At 40.5% G+C, this 19,142-nt stretch overlaps 1 protein-coding gene across 4 annotated transcripts in view; it reads left to right on the plus strand.

Annotated features, from left to right (window-relative positions):
- C1H9orf85 (chromosome 1 C9orf85 homolog) overlaps positions 1 to 19,142 on the plus strand; it is a 284,217-nt gene that overhangs the window by 136,917 nt on the left and 128,158 nt on the right. For 2 of the 4 annotated variants that reach the window (XR_011967532.1, XR_011967531.1), the window contains exon 4: positions 2,034 to 2,140. The exons of 1 other annotated variant lie outside the window; for it this stretch is intronic. Coding sequence is in view for 1 of the 3 variants with exons in the window: in XM_072611530.1 (XP_072467631.1) it covers positions 2,034 to 2,082 (49 nt within the window). In the remaining 2 variants the exon portion in view is untranslated. Of the gene's footprint in view, positions 1 to 2,033; positions 2,210 to 19,142 lie in introns of those variants that run through there. One more of the 4 variants, XM_072611530.1, reaches the window with a different exon arrangement.

The following is a 19,142-nucleotide window of genomic DNA, read 5'->3' on the forward strand; positions in this document are numbered from 1 at the left end:
CTCTCCACAGTCATAGGTAACTTTGGAAGAGGGGAGGGTTTGGGGGGAAAAGAAAGTGAGTTCACTTTTGAATGTGATCAGTTTAAGATGTCTGCAGGACACCTAGTTCAAGATATCTAATAGGCAGTTGGAGATGTGAGCTTACAGATAAGAGAGATTTGTTCTGGATAAACAGACTGGACAAATCATCAGCATAGATATGATAATTACATCCATGGAGCTGATGAGATCACCAAGTGAAATAACATGGAGGGAGAAAAGAAGGGGGCCCTGAGCCTTAGGGGTTGCTTCTGATTAGTAGCCAGGAACTAGATGAAGATCCCACAAAGAAGACTGAGAAAGAATGGTTATGCATGTAGGAGGAAAACCAGGAGAGAGAAGTCATGAAAATCTAGAGGGGCAGAAATATAAAGAAATAGAGAGTGACCAGTAGTATCAGAGTAAACTTCAGAGAGGACCAGTTGTACGAGGATTAAGAAAAGAACACGTTTTGGCAATTAAGAGATCAATGGCAACTTTGAAAAGAAGAGTTTCAGCTGAACGATGAAGGTGGAAGTCAGATTGCAGCAAGTGACTGAGAAGCACCAATTGTGGGTAGCCTTCTCAAGGAGTATGGCCAAGAAAGGGAGAAGGGATATAGGATGAGAACTAGCAAGGGAGAAAGAACCCAGGAAGGGTTTCCTGAGGATGGAGAAGACAAAGGTGTGTTTGTAGGCAGTGGGGAAGCAGACACTTGACTGGAAAAGACTAAAGAGGTCTGGTCTATGAGCTCCATGATCCCATGACCAAGATGCCCTTTAGTAATCCCATGATCCTGAGAAGTAAAGACCTGAACAAAGGCAGGTCTAGTGGTAAAATTAAAGGATAGCTGCATGTGATGGATTACAGAGATAAAACCATCAGGACACAGCAATTAACTGAATGCGTAAGGTGAGGAAGAAAAGGCAGAATAAAGGACAACTGAGGTTATGAGCCTAAGTAACTGGGAGAATATTCTATTGTTATCTAATAAGAGTGAAGAAGGTAATGGATGCATCAGGTATCAGGGGAGGAGATGATAAGTTCAGTTTGGAATTATATCAAGTTTGAAGTACAAGAGGTGCCTCAAGTATGACAGGAAGGTCATCTAGGTGGAGACAACAGACAAATGGAAATGACTCTGGGTGTGCAAAACAGTGAAATTAAGCTCAAATGGGAACAGATTCCTGTGGCTAGCAGCTAATTTTGAAAAAATACACATTAACATTAGCTATGTTGTATTGTATTTTAATTTACTTTGTTAATTTTTTCTTATTGCATTTTAATCTGGTTCCAGCAGCACTGGGGAGTTTTGCAGGCCCAGAATTTGACACATCTGGTGTGGAAGGTGGAAATATACATGTGATTTGCATATCTAATTGTACAGTACTTTACCCATTTGATGAAGCTCTATTGAATTATTGAAATATGTCACTTCACATTATAAGCTTCTTGAGGGCATGAGCTATGTTTTATTCCTTTTTTAAAAAATTCCCTATTACTTGGTAGCATGGTGCCTTGAACAGAGCAGAGGGTCAAGAAACACTATTTTGAACAAATATCAAGTACCTAGGGCAGCTAAGTGACCCTGTGCACAGAGTGCTGGACCTGAAGTCAGGACAACTCCTCTCCTTAGTTCAAATGTGGCCTCAGACACTTACTAACTGCAGGACCCTGGGCAAGCCACTTATCCCAGTTTGCTCATCTGTGAAATGAGCTGGAAAAAACAATGGCAAACTACCGTTGCCAACAAACCCCAAATGGGGTCACAAAGAGTCAGACGCAACTGGAACGATGGAACACTAACAAAATTAAGCACCTACTATGTACACTAGGCACTGTGCTAAGTGCATTACAGATGTTTATCTCATTTTATAATCACAACAGTTCTAGGAGGTAGTACTCTTATCCCCATTTTTAAAATGGCGAAACTAAGGCAAAGAGAGTTTGAGTGACTCGCCTAGGACCACTCATAGAGCTAATACGTCAGCTAAATTTGAATTCCTGTATTTCAGACTCCAAGTCCAGGGTTCTATCACCGTCCCACCACCTGGAGCTTTCTGAGCTGGAAAATTATGGAATGCTTCATGGAGTGGATGGCACTTGAGCTAAACTTTGAAGAGTAAGTAAGATTTCAATAGATGGAGATGGCCAGAGAAGGCATTCTGGGTGGAGGAAATGAAAAGAAAAATGAGGGACTGGTAGCTGCAGTTGGTATAAAGCCATTATCCTTAGACTGCACTTCTGTAGCCACCAATGCTGCTTTCATCTGCCACTCACAATTGGTGAAAATCCCACATTTTTCTATTAAAGTAATTTTAAAAAGCACTAGATTTGGAGTCCAGAAGATCTGGATTCAAATCCTGGCTCTGCCACTTACTAGATAATGCTTTATTTTTTTAATTTTAAAGTTGAACTATTAACGCCTGTACTACTTACCTTGCAGGATTGGTCAAAAAGTCACTCAATTAACAAGTGTTGCTTAAGCCTCAGCTGTGTGCCTGACATTTTTAGGCATTGGTGGTACAAAGACAAGAATGAAAATATCCCTGCCTTTATTAGGGGAGACACTATGCACATAAATAGGTTTATACAACATCTTCCCCAAAATTACAAGGTAAATTTTTTCAGGGGGAGGCACTAATATCTGGAAGGGGAGGAATTAAGAAATGTTTCATGCAGAAGTTATCACTTTGAAGGAAATCAAGGGATTGTTGTGAGTGTAAAATGTTCTATAAATATTAGCTATTATGGCCTTTCCCATGCCCTTCAGCTGCTTTCACCTTGCCCTGTAAGACTACTTTCCATCCACTCTGTGTGAATCTTAGATGTAGCAGTTTATGCTTATGTAGGCTAATCTGTTGAACTTAGTACATTTCCTGCCACATAGTAAGCATAGTAATGCTTGTTGATTGACTGACTGTTGTCAATTTAAACTCCAGGAAGGTCAAGAATGATTTTTGGTTTTTCTATGTATCTCCAGCCCTTAGTCCAGTGCCTAGCACCTAATTAATGCTTCATAAATACTTGCTGATGGATTAATTGACTATATTTTATTAGACTATCCTCTGGGGAATCAGGAAGACAATGTAGAGTTGTATGATAGACCTCAGTAGGTGGCAGCAAATGACCAATGTTGACTTACATACAAGGAATGGTGCAAAGGATAGTCAGTAAATACATGAGTAGAGGAGGAGGTAGGCTAATCATGTACTGTAAAAGTAAACAGCCCCAAAGTGGCACTATTACCCATGAAATGTAAAAAAGGCCCCGACAAAGACTTTTAATATCACGTATTCTCTATGGAGGATATGGAAAGGGAAGGGCCAAAAATCACAGAAAACAGTAGGGATAGATTGCAAAATTCATACTTGAAAGAATGTTCATATTGTGGAGATAACAATACTTAAGAATTGAAGTAGCAGACTTTAAAGGACATACAATAACCATATGGCTCTTTTAGTTAATGTTAGTAATGTCCATTCATTGCAAATGATCCAAAGTCATATAATTGAGTCCTGCTATATACAGTGGTTTACCACCAAAGAGAACAAAGTGATTTATGTTGTGACAGCAACTCCCTAACTAAATCTATTAGTGGGAAAGCTCTCTTACAGGAATAAATGATGTCCTTGTCTTTCACATACCTCCAGATGGTTCAGCATAAAAGATATTATTATTTCAGGGATAATTTCAGCAAAGTGTCTAAATTTAGGCCGCATACTTTCCCCGTAGAGAGCATTGTTTTGAGTTTTCAGGAAAATAGACTGAAGAGGTGCCCAAAGCAGGAGGCCCCAACCAATGTGGTGAGGCTCAAAAGGCTCTGGGTTTGGTGGTAGGTTAGATCCTTAAGCCAAGTGTAATGTAAACCTCTCCCACCTGCAGAACTGGCCTAAAAGTCTTATAAAAGACTGAGTTTCCCTCAAGACATCCAGGACCACCATGCCAATCAGGTTTCTTGCCAACAAAACCTCTCCCAGCATGCCTGGCACTAATTTGAACCAGAAAAAGACAATAAACAAATACTTGAGAAATGTTCCTGAGATTCAATGTCATTCCAATGGTTTTGCCATCAACTCCTCTGTCTTCTGGCCAAGTTTCTTATGTGAATCAGCAGTATGACAAGACAGTCAGAAAAACAAATGCCATCTTAGGATTCATTAATAGAAGCATAATGTGCCAGAGGAAATTCAGCATATTGTATCCAACTGGGGCACAACTGGAGGCAGAGGATGGTGAACCAGGATGGTGAACAAACTTGAAACCTTGCCAGATAGCAATTGCTAAAATGACCTGGGGATATTTAGCTGAAGAAAAGAAAACTTAGGAGTGATATAGTAAATGTCTTCAAATATTGCAAGGGCAGTCATGAGGAAAAGGACTTAGGATTGTTTTACTTGGCTCAAGGGAGAACTAGGAGCAATGAATGCAAGTGACAGAGAAACAGATTTTTGGCTCAAGGTAAGGGAAAATGTTTCTAACTCCTGTAACTATCCTAAGTTGTAATGGGCTGCCTCAGGAGATCATGAGGTCCTCATCACTAGAAGTCTTTGAGTGGAAGTTAAATGACCATTACTTAGGTTTGCTATATATGGCAGTGTTGTTCAGAGATCACTCAGCCCCTCCTTGCTTCATGTCCCTTCTGGCTATGTTTCCACAATTCTGTCATTGATCTTTGAATCCCAGTTTCATTCTCTTCAAAGTACTCTTCCATAAACCTATATCAGATTGCTAACCATCTCAAGGAGGGGCAAGGGGAGAAAGGGAGGGATAGAATTTGTAACTCAAAACTTTTTTAAGAAATGGATTTTAAAATTGTTTTTACATGTAATTGGGGAAAATAAAATATTGTTTAAAAATAAATGCAATATGAAAAAAATACCCTTCCACATGAATATGACTCAATTCAAGATGTCTGAAAACTGATATATAAAAGGAAAGTATGAAATGCATATATGTCTACGAGAAGTCCCATGGGATATCCCTTTTAAGAACTGGTCCCATATATTGCTTTAGATGTTGTCTCAGCCCAAATAGGCAGACTGTATTCCCAAAGTTCATTTTAATGTCAATCATTTGGAACTTGGATCCATTAACTAACAAGAAAAAAGTTACAAATGAATTTTAATTTCCTAAGCCTTTCCATAAATATCCATTTAACTCATAGCATACCTGCCTTAGGAGAGAGAATTCCCATGGTGATGAAACACAGAGCTTTGTGAATTGTGGCACTAATTATGGCTGAGGATAGTACTAGATTGTGATTTCATTTTCATTTAATTTCATTCATTCCAATAAGGAATCTCCTTCAAACAGTGAAGACCAGCACCTTCTCTGCAACTTCTAGTTTTAGAGAGTTGAATGGAGCACATAGAGACTTGCCCAGGGTTACACAGTCAGTACATATCAAAGGAAGGACTGAAACCTGTGGCTGCTGTTGCTCAGTCATTTTTCAGTTGCTTCTGACTCTTCATGACCCCATTTGGGGCTTTCTTGGCAAAGATACTGCAGTGCTCTGCCATTTCCTTCTCTAGTTCATTTTACAGATGAGGAAACTGAGGCGGACAGTGACTTGCCCAGGATCAAACAGCTAGTTAAGTGTCTGAGACTGGATTTTAACTCAGGTCATCCTGACTCCACGCCTGAGTTCTATCCATTCTTATCACTTAGCTGCTCTTAGACTTGAACCTAGACCGTCCTGATTAGGAGACCAATCCTCTATCCATTGCTTTCCACACTCCCTCTCAGCATGATAGAACTTGCAGTATTTCTGTGAGAAAACATTTTCAGAGTTCCAGTTTGGATGCTTCATTGGACTGTAGCAATGTCGTGCTAGCTGGAAAGAAGAGAACTAGGAGGCAGGAACAATGGTAGGAGTTCCACAGTGCCATAGGATAGGAATTTCTTTTCTTCCCTTTTTGCTCACATAAGTCATATTGCAACAAAGGGCAAAGGTGGCTATAAAGGACAGTAAAGAGCAGTGAGGGGATCCTACAGTGATAGAAGAATGGGGTTCCCCCTCTCCCCTTTTCTTTATCTTCTTCCTTACTACTACTGCTTCTTCCATCACAGATCCCACTGCCAACGGGCACTGGGGTTAATCTGGCCACCAAGCAATAGAGAGCTAAGCAGAAGTCCCTATCTCAGAGATATCTGAGGTATGGGCTACAGACAAAGAGTGGCAGCATATGAAGGCAGTAGGGGAAAATAGGGCAAGTGAGCTCTAGAATCAAATGTAACAGGAGTGGTGTCCATAAGTCAGGTGGAGATGGAGGAAGGTCCAGTGACTAGGTGGAGGATTGTGAGATGGAGGGAATAAAGAGTCAAAGTTATTCAATCTAACTTGGGCAGAATGTTGTGGCATCTAAGTCAGTCTATCCATCCAAAAAGCATCTATTCAATGAGTATTACATTCGCCTCCTTTAAGAAGTAGGAGAGTCTGGGAGGCTGCTCAGTGGGGAATGAGTCAAACTGAGCAATGAGTTTCCTCTCTCCTTGAAATGACTACACTCAAATATGATGAACCATCCTCAATGCTCCCCAATTACATTGTACCATTAAACTAGGCTTGGAGTACCCTCACTGCACCTTCAGTGAGAGTCTGCTGGAGTCAGTAGCATAAAATAAGTCATTCAACAAGAATCTGTTAAGGACCTACTATGTGCCAGGCATTGTGCTAGGGATACTGAGACAAAAATGAAACCGTTCCTTTCCTTAGGGGACTTACATTCTATAACAGTATTGGTTACACAACTGACCAATGTCCTAAGTATCTCTCTGCATTCCCAATTCTTGTTTTGTGCACATATACATACTACATGGTGTAGTATATATATATGTATGTATATACATACATGTGTACATACACACAGATACAAACATTGATATATATATGAATATGTATACACAAACTTTGTATCAAATACCCAAAACACCCCATATACATATCTCTGTGTGGAAATGTACATGTACATATGTATGATACATATATGCATACATATGTATATAGTGTGTAGAATTTGTTATAAACAGAATGCTTTATTGCAGTCCTCTTTCTCTGGCTCCATTTAATAAGGCTATATATAGACACATCTCTAGCGTTTCACCAGACTAGTTTTTGCTCTTGGTAAACATTTCTTTGTCCTTTTATCTGATAGATGAGGAAAGTATGACAGTTTGATCTTTTAAAGTTTTCCTTTGATGTCTTTCCTAGAGAAACTTTAGTCCTGAGCTAAAGGGCAATAAATAAATTGTGAAGTTCATTTGTGTAAAGAGAACAACTTTAGTTATAGCTAAATTATAATAGAGCCTGCATTTACATAATAAATACCTATTATTGTCTTCAAAAGACATATACTAAGTAATATATCCGCATATAATAATAGCTAGCCTTTATAGTCAGTGCTTTAAGGTTTGCAAAGCATGTTACACCTGTCATCTCATTTATTATCTATAAAGAGCTTTAGAGAGCCTCACTAAATGCTTAATAAATGCCCGTTCCTTTTCTCTTCAAGGTATATATCTTGTACTTAGCTATTAACTGTTGGCTCTCTCATTAGAATGGGAACTCACTTAGAGAAGCAACTGCTCTTTCCTTTCTTTGGTCCCAGCACTTAGTACTCAATGCTTGCACATGGTAGACACTTAAAAAATGCTTGTAGATTGACCAGCTGATAGTTCTATCCATTTAAAAAAATGCTTCAATGACCCTTTAAAAGCAATTAGCTTTATAGATGAGAACAGAAAACAATGAGACTAAAGAAACTTCGCAATATGGAGCATGTGAAGTCAGAAACTGAAGTAAGAGTAGATATGGTGAATGTTCTATAAAAACAGACTGCCCCCAATCCAAATTGTCTTTTTCACCCTTCACCCCAAAACCCTGCCAGCAGGGTATCTATTACAGTAGATACTATTGAATTCATTGGCCTCTTAAGTACTTGCTGTCAATGGTTAACTGGGGCCAGGAAGAAATGAGCCAGAGTGAGATCATTTCTTCTAGGTTTGGGGAGGAAATGCTCCTTGAGGTCGCCTCACCATTCGGAGGACTCAGGATCCAGACTCCTGTGGGCAATGGGAAACAGAGTGAAGGAGAAGATGTGTGATCCAACAATTCATAGGATCATGCCCTCCTTCACTCCACCACCAAAGAACAAGTAAATTTAGAGGTTAGGCTAACCAGAGACATTTCCTTTTATATTCACAACCAGAACGACTTCGAGGGAGTTCTCTAAAGTATTTTACTATGATGTTTACTGTATATATGACTACATTTACTACAATGAAGCGGTAAACTCCTGTATCTTTTTGGTACTTATCCCACATTTGTTCAGTTTTCTGGGACCATTTACGTGTATGTACAAAACTATGTAACTAAGTTGAAAAGGAATTTTCTCTCTAGTTCCTGGGGCTCCTTGTCACACATGCCTTGCAACCCACTCTGCTCCAACCTTTCCTAAATATCTGTTCTAGGTTCAAGGCATTCTGAAGGTCAACACCCGCTGAAAGTTCACAAGCCCCCGCCAATGTCCTTATTTTCACCAAGTGGAGGATAAATTAATTTGAAGGAAGACATTTCCGCAAACAGCATCGTGCATAAAACACATAAAGCACTCTCTCCAAAGATTTATGTGGTACACTTTTTCACAATTTAGGAAACAAGCAAAGGGAAGGAAATGCATGATGAGAACATATGGGGGACAGGGAATTTGTATGACAATATATGTTCCAGAAACTCGTGTGGCCAGGGTGAACAAATGGAAGGTTAGGATGCCTGCGGAATCTTTGAAATGGATTTAAGGAATCACTCATTGCAACCAGTGATTTAGTATGTATCACAAGAAATTTTCTAACCGCAATTCAGAGAATTTGCCTGAGACTAAGGATCTCAGAGTTAGCAACTAAAATTGTCTACTATTCAGTCAATTCAGCCAATGAATCTGGTTGATTAAAAAAAAAGAATTAACTATTTGTTTAGCTGAACTGATCATTTGATTAAGTTAAAACATACTGTCAGGACACACATTTTACATTTTCAGAAGGCTATGGTGGTAGTCTAGGTTAGTGGTTTCAAACACAAATAGAAACAGGCAATGCACAACTTAACATTACCTATTATATTATACCTTTATTTTTATTAAACATTTCCAAATTATATTTTAATATGATTGGGGCAACATAGAAGAGTTTTTCAGATCCATGGCCTGCGAGTTTGACACTACTGGTATGAGAGGATGTATGACATGAAGCAGAGGGAAGATCCAAATAGGGGTTCGAAGTTCTGTATCTTGGTAACTGGGAGAATAAAGCCACCAGCAATAGAAATAGAGACAAATAAGGGAAGGGACAATTGTATTTTTTTTTTTAGCAAAGGTAGAGTTGTCTGATGCTAGAAAGATGATAAATTCAATTTTGGATATGTTGAATTTGAGCTAATATCAGGACATCCAGCAACTGAAAATATGGAACTGGAACTCTGGAAAGAGGTTGAGGGTAGAACGAGCATCAATATGGCTTCATTGTATTATCTGTCTCAAGAATATAGACCTTCTAGAGACTAGAGACTGTGCCTGCTTTGCAACTAAGTGGTGGAGTGTTGGTCAGTTAATAAGCATTTATTCTTGTTGTTCAGTTGTGTCCAACTCCTCATGACCCCATTTAGGGTTTTCTTGGCAAAGATACTGAAGTGGTTTACCATTTCCTTCTCCAGCTCAGTTTATAGATGAGGAAACTGAGGCAAACAGGGTTAAATGAACTTGCCCAGGGTCATGCAGGTATTCTGAGGCCATATTTGAACACAGAAAGATGAATCTTCCTGACTTCTGGTTGGGTGCTTTATCCACTGTGCCACCTAAGCATTTATTAAGCACCTACTACATGTAGGTGCCAAGCCCTGTCCTAAGTACTAGGAATACAAAGAAAGACAAAAGGCAGTTCCTGCTCTCCAGGAGCTCGCAATCTAATGAGTGAGATATGTGCATGGAGCTCCAGGTCTGGAGTTAGGATGACTTTTCAAATGTGGCCTCAGACACTTACTAGCTGTGTGACCCTGAGCAAGTCACTTAACTTCTGTCTCAGTTCCTTCAACTATATAGTAACTATCATCCAGGGCTGTTGTGAGATAATTTGGGGGGAGAATTTAGCATAATATTTGGCACATGGCAGGCACTTCAAAAGGCTTGTTACCATTCCTCCCTCCTTTCCACTTCCTTTACATAGCATTAAGTACTAGGGCATGTGCAGATATGCGTGTTGACTGTTAGATGGCACAATAGCTAGAGCACTAGACTTGGAATCAGGAAAACCTGGGCTCAAATCTGCTTCAGACGTTCAGGACATGTTTGACCCTGGGCAACTCATTTAAAGACAGATGTCAGATGTCAGCCTCATTTTCTTTATATCTACAATGGAGATAATAACACCTACCTAATGGGTTATTGTGAAGACTGTTTTGCAGATGTTCAGTGCATTTTGTACATTTCTTTGTGTTTTGACCACATAGCGGGATTCCCCACCTGCCACGGTAATCAGGCCAGGGTTGAGTAAGCAGACCATGTATAAGGCACCTTTTCTAGCCCCCTTCCTTACACCAGGAGGTGAGCAGTGAGATCCTTCGAAGACTGCTCAGACACCCAGGGGTCTACCGAGTCCCACTGTCGCTTCCAGTGAGAAATGACCCTATGGCCTGGGCTGCCTGTGTGCAGGGTTGTGAATACAGCTCTCAATGTATCCGCACCTGCTGCTTCATCACTTGCCTGTCACCACAGGACTTTGAGGCATAATAGTGAAATGGTATAGATGATATCTTTTGATTCATGCATAAATTGCACTTAAGTGAGGCAGAGTTACATGAAGTTGTCAGCCTCACTCTCTCCTCCAGAATCCAGTAGCAGGACAGAGTCAATATGGCTGGCAATGGCTCAGGATGCAGTGGATGACCTTGTCATCTTCGGTATCTAACCAAGCTCTAAGGGCTCCCCATTGCCTGCTGCCTTCATGGCCATTGGATCAAATTGTTCTCCTCTGCCCACTCTACCAGAGGAAGTCTCCATGGGCTTTGGGTAGACACCCCCCTAATTCACCCATGGGTTTGAGAACCCTTGGCTACCCTCAACCTGGTTTGGCCCATCTGCCAGCATGTTTTTCCAGGGTGTGGCTGCTGTGCATGCTGCAGCTTCTTGGAGCCACAGGTGAGAATTAGGTGGAACAGGTCAACACAAAAGGTGGAAAGAGCCCCCAAAAAGGGTTCAGCAGCCATCACAGCAAAGGTACTGGTCCTCCCTGAACAAACCCTATACCCCTTGTGAAGAATAAATGTCAAATGCTTTCAGTGAGGATGAACATGGCATCAAGGTCAACTACCTCACTGATGCTAAGTTCTTTGATTTGAAAAGGCTACAAGGCAAGACCCAAATGAAGGGAGTGTTGGTGCATGATTTTCTGTTTGGAGATGATTGTGCACTCAGTGCAGCCTCTGAAGGTGAGATGCAACAAAGTATGGATCAGTTCTCTGATGCCTGTGCTCATTTTGGCCTAATAATTAACAACAAGAAAACACAGGTGCTCCATCAGCCACCACCACACCATCCATACATGGAACCATCAGTTTCAAGAGATGGAGAAGTTTTGAATGCTGTGGGTAAGTTCACTTACCTTGGGAGTGTACTTTCTAGGGATGTACACATTGACAATGAGGTTGATGCACACATTGCCAGAGTTAGCTCAGTTTTGGGAAGGTCTGAAGAAAATTTTGGGAGAGAAGAGGTATTACACTGACTACCAAACCGAAGGTCTACAAAGCCATTGTGCTGACCTCATTGTTGTATGCCTGTGAAACATGGACAATCTACCAGAGCCATGCCGGGAAACGGAATCATTTCCACTTGAACTGTCTTAGGAAGATTCTGAGGATCACCTGGCAGGATAAGGCACCAGACAATGAAGTCCTTGATCAAGCTGAACTCCCAAGGATTCAATCTATGCTTCAGAGAGTGCTGAACTCAGATGGGCTGGGCACGCTGTTCGAATGCAAAATATACGCTTGCCAAAAAGACTTTTATGGAGAACTCACATGGGGCAGGCGATCACATGGTGGCCAAAGGAAGAGATACAAGGATGCTCTCAAGGTCTCTCTCAAGAACTTTGGATTTGACTGTGCAACATGGGAGACACTGGCACAGGACTGCTCAGCATGGCATGCCCACATCAGAAAGGGTGCTGTCTGCTTTGAGCAAATCAGAATTGAGACAGCACAAAGTAAATGTAGGATGTACAAATCTGGAGTATCCACCCCAAAAATTCATACAGACTATCTGTGCCCGACCTGTGGTAGAGCATTCCGAGCTTGTGTTGATCTGATCAGCCACAGTCGGACACACTGAAGCTTCACTTCTTCATGGTGATGTCATTTTGGTCCTCTTTGAAAAGAAAGGACAACAACCAACCAACCAACCATAATAGCCAAAGCTGATTTGTGTTGTGCCAGAGAGTATTCATTATGTCGACTTTTTAAAAATAATTCCTGGATTATTTACCTTCAAGATGTAAGAAAAACAGTCTAAATTTTCTGTTTTTGACATTAATGACCAAGGGTAAAAGGTTTGTTTTCTTAGTTTCTTTATATGTCTTGAGTTCTGAAAAGTAAAATGCAAACTAACATTAAAGTTTAACCATTATATTTCAAATATCTATTTCTCAATCTATTTGGGAACTAATAGAAACCCAGAATATCCAAAATTAAAGTCATCACCTTCTACTCTAAACCAGCTCCTCTTCCTGCCTTCTCAGTTTTTCTTAAAGACGTAATCATCCTTCTAATCACCCGTACTTATAACATTGGGGTTAATTTCAGTTCTTCCCTTTCTAATCATTTATCAAATCCAGACATTTCTACTCTGACAATACTTTAGACTCCTGGGCCCTTTTCTCTTCTAAACATTCTATTTTAGACCTTGATCTCCTCTGTTTAGACTGTTGTTCTGCCTGCCTCATCTCTCCCTTTTCTAATTCATTCTCCACACTACTCCCTGAGTAATCTTCCAAATGCCTCAATAAGTTTTAATAATGAGAAGTTGTTCAAACAAGATTTCCTCTGATGTTATGTCTTCTAAGAAATGTATGACGTTTGAGTGGGAGATACCTTGATCAAGTGATTTTTTTTAAGTAGTAAAAAACTCCAGTAAAGTCAGTGGGATCATGTATTCTCTACATCTTTCAGTCATGTGGTGGTAAAGCTATATAGTCTGTTGATACTAGGGAAATGGAAGAGAGAGAAAGGTTCTATTCTCCCTGTTATTTTAGTTACTTGTGTACTTGTCATTCCCCATTAGATTGCAGTTTCTGATGTGTTGTAACTATTGTGTTAGTAAGCAAGTCAGAGGCCTTAAGACATAGTAGGCATTGAACTCATTTTTACTGAAATGAAATGTAGTAAGCCTTTTTAGCTTGGGAGAACCTGTTCTTTTGTGATAGCATTCAAGAGCCAAGGGTTACCTCTGCCCCACAGTGAAGCATCAGAGGAAGTCTCTAGTAAATGGAAATTAATCTCATATATCTAAATGTCCATAAACCTAAGTGAGGTTTTCTTGGTTCTGTATGTTATTTTTAGTTTATCTGTTCCAAGAAATTTTACATGCACTGTTATCTTCTGTCTGCCTATTTTGGAACAGTACCAAATACTGCTATAAAACCAGCTTTCTTATTTTGGAGACACCCGGTCCCCCATATATTTAATATATCATAGGTTGTTTTATGTTTTTTGTTTGTTTGTTTCTGTTTGTTTAACTATGCTGCTTTATTACAAGGATAGGGCTTGCTTGGAAATGACAACAATGTAAAAAAAAGCGTCAGTAAAAAATTTCTGTGTTGTAGGTACATACGTCCACCATACACAGAAGAGCAGGTAACCAAGTGGCCCAGTACAGTAACAGCAGTTTGGGTGCGCTAAAGCACAGAATTAGATGAGGCGGGCGACGCAACCAAAGGACAACAAAGAGTTTGTTTTCAAAACTATTGGGGAAACCAGGAGTCTCAAAAAAGGGCTCACCAAGCTGGCTGAGGTGGAAGGGGGAGGGATAAGACTAGCCTCTGGTTTTCCTGAGACTCAGCTCAGATCCCTCTCTCTGCAGGAGGCCTTTTATACTCCAGCCAGGATTTTCTTCTCTTCTAATATTACCTTCCACATACTCAGTGCCCACAGCACAGATAGGTCTGGTGTTGCTTTTCCAGTCCTGATTTGCACAAGCTTAGGTCTCCAGAATTCTTGTAGCTGGTTATCCTGTCAAGTTTAGTGCTGTCTTTCTAATGTTACAGCTCATGAACCTTCTTACTGCTGTCCCCTATGATTATGATTCAGTAGCACTAAGTTAGCTTTTAGAAAAGGGGATTTTACTATGGTGACATAGTTGATGCACACGTTGCCCCCAAACTAAGGACGCACTGTCCTGTAAGTACATAAAGTCCAGGAGAAAGTGGGCTCAAGTTTAGTGCACATGACTTGGCAAAGATGTAGCTCAGATCTCCTTGATACAGAAAGTGCTTTTTTCTCCTTTGTGGGGTCCATATCTTAGAATATAGGGGACATTTTCACATCTGTAGCTCCACTTTTTTATTGTTTGGTTGTGTCCCACTCTTTGTGAACATATTTGGGGATTTCTTGGCAAAGATACCAGAAAGGTTTGCCATTTCCTTCTCCAGCTAATTTCATAGATGAGGAAACTGGGGCAAACAGGGTTAAGTGACTTGCCCAGGTTCACCCAGCTTGTGTTTGAGATTAGATTTGAACTCAAGAAAATGAATGAATCTTCCTGACTCCAAGCCAAGTCCTCTATTCATAGTACACTATAGCTGCCCATAGCTGCCCCTACCTCCTTTGAAAAAAATTAACAGAATTCCATTTCCTCTGCCTCCCACTTAACATTGGAAAAGAAGGAAAGGAAAAAAAATATTACAAATAAGCAAGATAAATCCCTTTTAATGGTGTTAATGGTACACTGCCACTGATTGTTGCTATGCAAGGGATGTTACTAGGACACTGATGAAAAATTCAAATCCTTTGAATCCTTCAAGGTCACAGGGACCAAGGAGATCAGTAGAGGATCCTGATATGAGGGTCAAAGCCCATGTTCTTCTTTCTGCTTCAAGGGATTCTATCTCAGGGGTTAGCACTTTCCTCTCTCTACTGCCAGACACTCTCAATCCTTGGACTCCAAACTGGTTTGTTCTTTTATGCAAAATACACAAGAAATGAACAGATCTCTCCAACCAATCCCAATATACTTCCTATGCATTGATGTCACCCAGACTCACCCAGTGGCTTTTAAGGATGTTTACATCACTTAGTTGGAATGCCTTTAATTGAGCCCAATAAACACAAATTTTCACCTAGTTATGGTACAGGATGCTTCAGTCTAGGCCAGAGGTGGGGTGAAGTCATTAATGAACTCTATAGGCCTTCAGCCTCCCACAAGTTCTTAGCCTGGTGTCTCTCCTCTTAGTAAAGGATGTATAACACGCAGTAAGCACTTGATCAGTGCTGGTGAATTGAATGACTGACTGCTGGTCACTGTGGCTACCCCTCCCCTGGGCAAGTTTCCTTAGGGGTAAGAAGGTAAGACCTGAATGAGGATGACTTCCTCCTCCTCACAGCTCCCCAGGGGCCCTGACCAACCTGACCCCAAACTCTGCCTGGGCAACATTGTGGGGAGGCTAGGCCTTACTGTCCCATCATCTCCCCATACCCACCCAACCTGGGCCCTGATCTCAGAACAGTAGGACCAATTTTTGTCCTTTGAGTATGTGATCTCAAAGTTAAGAATTTGGGAAATGAAGCCTGCTTTATACAATTAGTTAAATCAAGAGGGGGACAAAAAACCCCTACCCTGTCATTTGGCTAGTTCTAACTTATTGCTTTGTTTTAGAAAATAAATCATTTATCATCATAATAAGGGCTTAACTAGGGGTCAGTGTACCTGGTTGAAATCCGTGCCAGCTTTTGTCCCTTGATCAAAGGTAAGAAGAAAAGTTGAAGGGCAGGTCGGTGGCACAGTGGATAGAGCACCAGGCCTGGGGTCAGGAAGACAAAGGTTCAAGTCCAGCCTCAGACACTTACTAGCTGTGTGACCCTGTGCAAATCACTTAGCCCCATTTGCCTTCATTTTCTTCATGTGTAAAAATGAGCTGGAGAAGAAAATGGCAAAGCACTCTGGCATTTTTGCCAAGAAAACCCCAAATGGGATCACAAAGAGTTGGGCACAAATGAAGCGACCAAAGAAGAAATGTGCTAAAAGGCAGCGTGGCATCACTGAAGAGGCTGGCTTTGGAGTCAGGAGCTCCTAGGTTTAAGTCCAGCATGGCTCACACATATTTAGCTTTCCAACCTGGGGCAAGTAGTGCTAATTACATATGGATTGTTCTTCTTTATCAGCCTGTATTCCTGTATAGACAGTTCTGGTATAGGCATGATGCACGTAGATGAAATCTCAAATCCAAAGAGGAAAAAAAAAGTTATTCAGTAGGGCGCCACATCAGTGTAGCCAAAGGCTATCCAGTCTGAGTGACTGTATAACCATACTCCCTAACACAAGTATCTATGTCAGGTGACACCATGGATTATAAATCTCTATCCCCTCCCATCCAAAAATACTTTTTCTTTGAAATGACCCATAAATTAATCTTTACACATGATCTAGAATTCCTATAGGCTCTTTAATAAAAATTTTAATAAGTTTTGTTGATCTTTTGTTTTTATGTCACCTACATTTCCCATTGTTTCCAGGTCCCTTCCGCCCAAAAACGTAAAAAGAGGGAAAGTTCTGCAAAATTAACCAACATATAAAAAAATTCAAAAAAAATGTAATATAATATGCAATATTCCTTACCAGGGATGAGGCACCTATGGCCTCAAGGCCACATGTGACCCTCTATGTCCTCAAGTGTGGCTCTTTGACTGAAGCCAAACTTCACAGAACAAATCCTCTTCTGTGGCCTCGAGGCTGCAGATTCCCCACCCCTGTTCCCTACCACTTCCCCTTAATTTCTGCGAAACAGCAAAGGGAAGTTTCATCTCCAATAGCTTCTTTGGGGCCAAGCTTAATCATTATAATTTCGCAACATTTTCTATTGTTTTGTTGCTTTTTGCGTTTATGTTATTATAGTCATTGCATATGTTATTTTCCTGATTCTACTTTCTCCACTTTTTATTAGTTCATATAAAGCTTTCCATGCTTTTCTGTATTCATCATATCCATCATTTCTTATGCCACAGTAATTCCTATAGGTTCTTAATATTATTTGTTAATAGGATTCATTAATTCATCAATTCATTAATCAAATGAATTGAACCTTTGTATAACCTACCAGTCATCTATGCCTGTTTGCTCACCCAAATAGCCCATTTGCAGAGGTGGGGAAGGGTAGGAGTACGAGCAGCAAAAAAAAAAAACAACTCTGATGGTGATTATAGATCTTAAGAAAACACATTTTAGAGCTGGGATGTTAGAGTTCATTTAGTCCAACCCCCTCATTTTGGAGATAAGAATTAAGAAAAGTTAAGTGACTTACTCAGGGTCACACCGCTAAGTGTCAGAGTCAGGTTTTGAATCTAGGTGGTCCTGACTCCACTTTGCTTTCCCGTCTCTCAGTGGACCAGAAAGTAGGGAAATGAGAGCCACAGAAGGTTCTACCTATTTCTGTGACTCCCTTAACAGGAAGAAAGCCTCTATATAGTTAAGAATTGGAGGGGATGAGAGAAATGTCATAAAACTGGACATTGAACTCAAAGTTGGCACTTAGTTGCCCTATCTAATGGGGATATGTAACCAGCCACCTGTGAGAGGGAGATACATGGAAGACGCTTGTAGTGGGGCCGTATATCCCTGTTACATGTAATGACAACAGTGGATAGAACACTCAGCCTAGAGTCAGGAAGTTCTGAGTTCAAATCTAGCCCCAAACATTTACTAGTTGTTTGACCCTGGGAAGTCACTTAACCACGGTTTGCCTCAGATTCCTCATTGGTAAAATGGTGGTGATAATAGCACCTACCTTTCAGGGTTATTCTGAGGATAAATGAGGTAATAAGTGTAAAGCATTCCACACAGTGAGTGCCTGGTACATAGTAAGCTCTTATGTAAATGTTATCTGTGCTTATATTACTGTAATTACAGTGGTGAGGGCAGTGAGCTTCGGGCAGACCTATGTCAGTTTCTGCTCACAATGTAGCCTCTGGTCTCTCTCCCCCAGTCTGTAGCTGCATCAGGTAACCATAGTGATCCCAGGAACTGACAATTACAATGGTGGCTTTTGAGTCTTTGGCATTGCTGGCAAAATAATATTACCTTGTTAACAAGAAGAGCACTAGAAACCCATTATATTCAATGCTCTTTTAGATGAACATGCTCTCTGCCACAATGCATACTGGAAATTATTCTGCCTCAGTTATTAAAGCAGATTCATGGGTTTCTTATTTGACCAAAAAGTCCCTCGAGTCTCCAAAATGTGTGTTGTAACTGTGTGTAAATAGTAACTCTTTCCTACATATTATCTCTGTGTATCTTAGCCTCGATTTTCTCTTCTGTAAAATCATTGGCTGGGAGGGGGTAGACTAGATGATCTTTAAAATCCCTTCCTTCTCTAAATCATAAGGACTTGTGAGTACTTAGATCATTTTTCTGAACTTTGATTCTCAGTCCTTAGGACCACCAGGAATTTTAAGTATTTCATTCTCAGACTCCCAAGTTTTAGCAACAGTTTGGTTCCCCTTAAAATTTCTAGAATAGGATCGTGGATATCATCGCCGAATGATTTTTTTGGCAACGGCAACATGGCCTAGTATCATGATAGAGAACTGGTCTTGAAGTGAAGAAGATCTTCAGTCAAGTTCCATCTCTGACATATACTGGTTGAATCACCTTGGGCAAGTCATTTCAAGTCAAGTAAACAGGTATTTATTAAGTGCCTATTGTGTGCTAGACGTTTTGCTAAATGCTAGGGATACAAAGAAAGGCAGTTTTACTCTCAAGGAACTCGCAGTCTAATGGGAAAGACAAATGTGTACAAATAAGATATGTGCAGGGTAAATTGAAGATAATCTCAGAGAGAAGGCACTGGCATTAAAGATGATCAGG

Source organism: Notamacropus eugenii, chromosome 1 (assembly GCF_028372415.1).
Source record: "Notamacropus eugenii isolate mMacEug1 chromosome 1, mMacEug1.pri_v2, whole genome shotgun sequence".
In the NCBI taxonomy this organism is placed as follows: Eukaryota; Metazoa; Chordata; class Mammalia; order Diprotodontia; family Macropodidae; genus Notamacropus; species Notamacropus eugenii.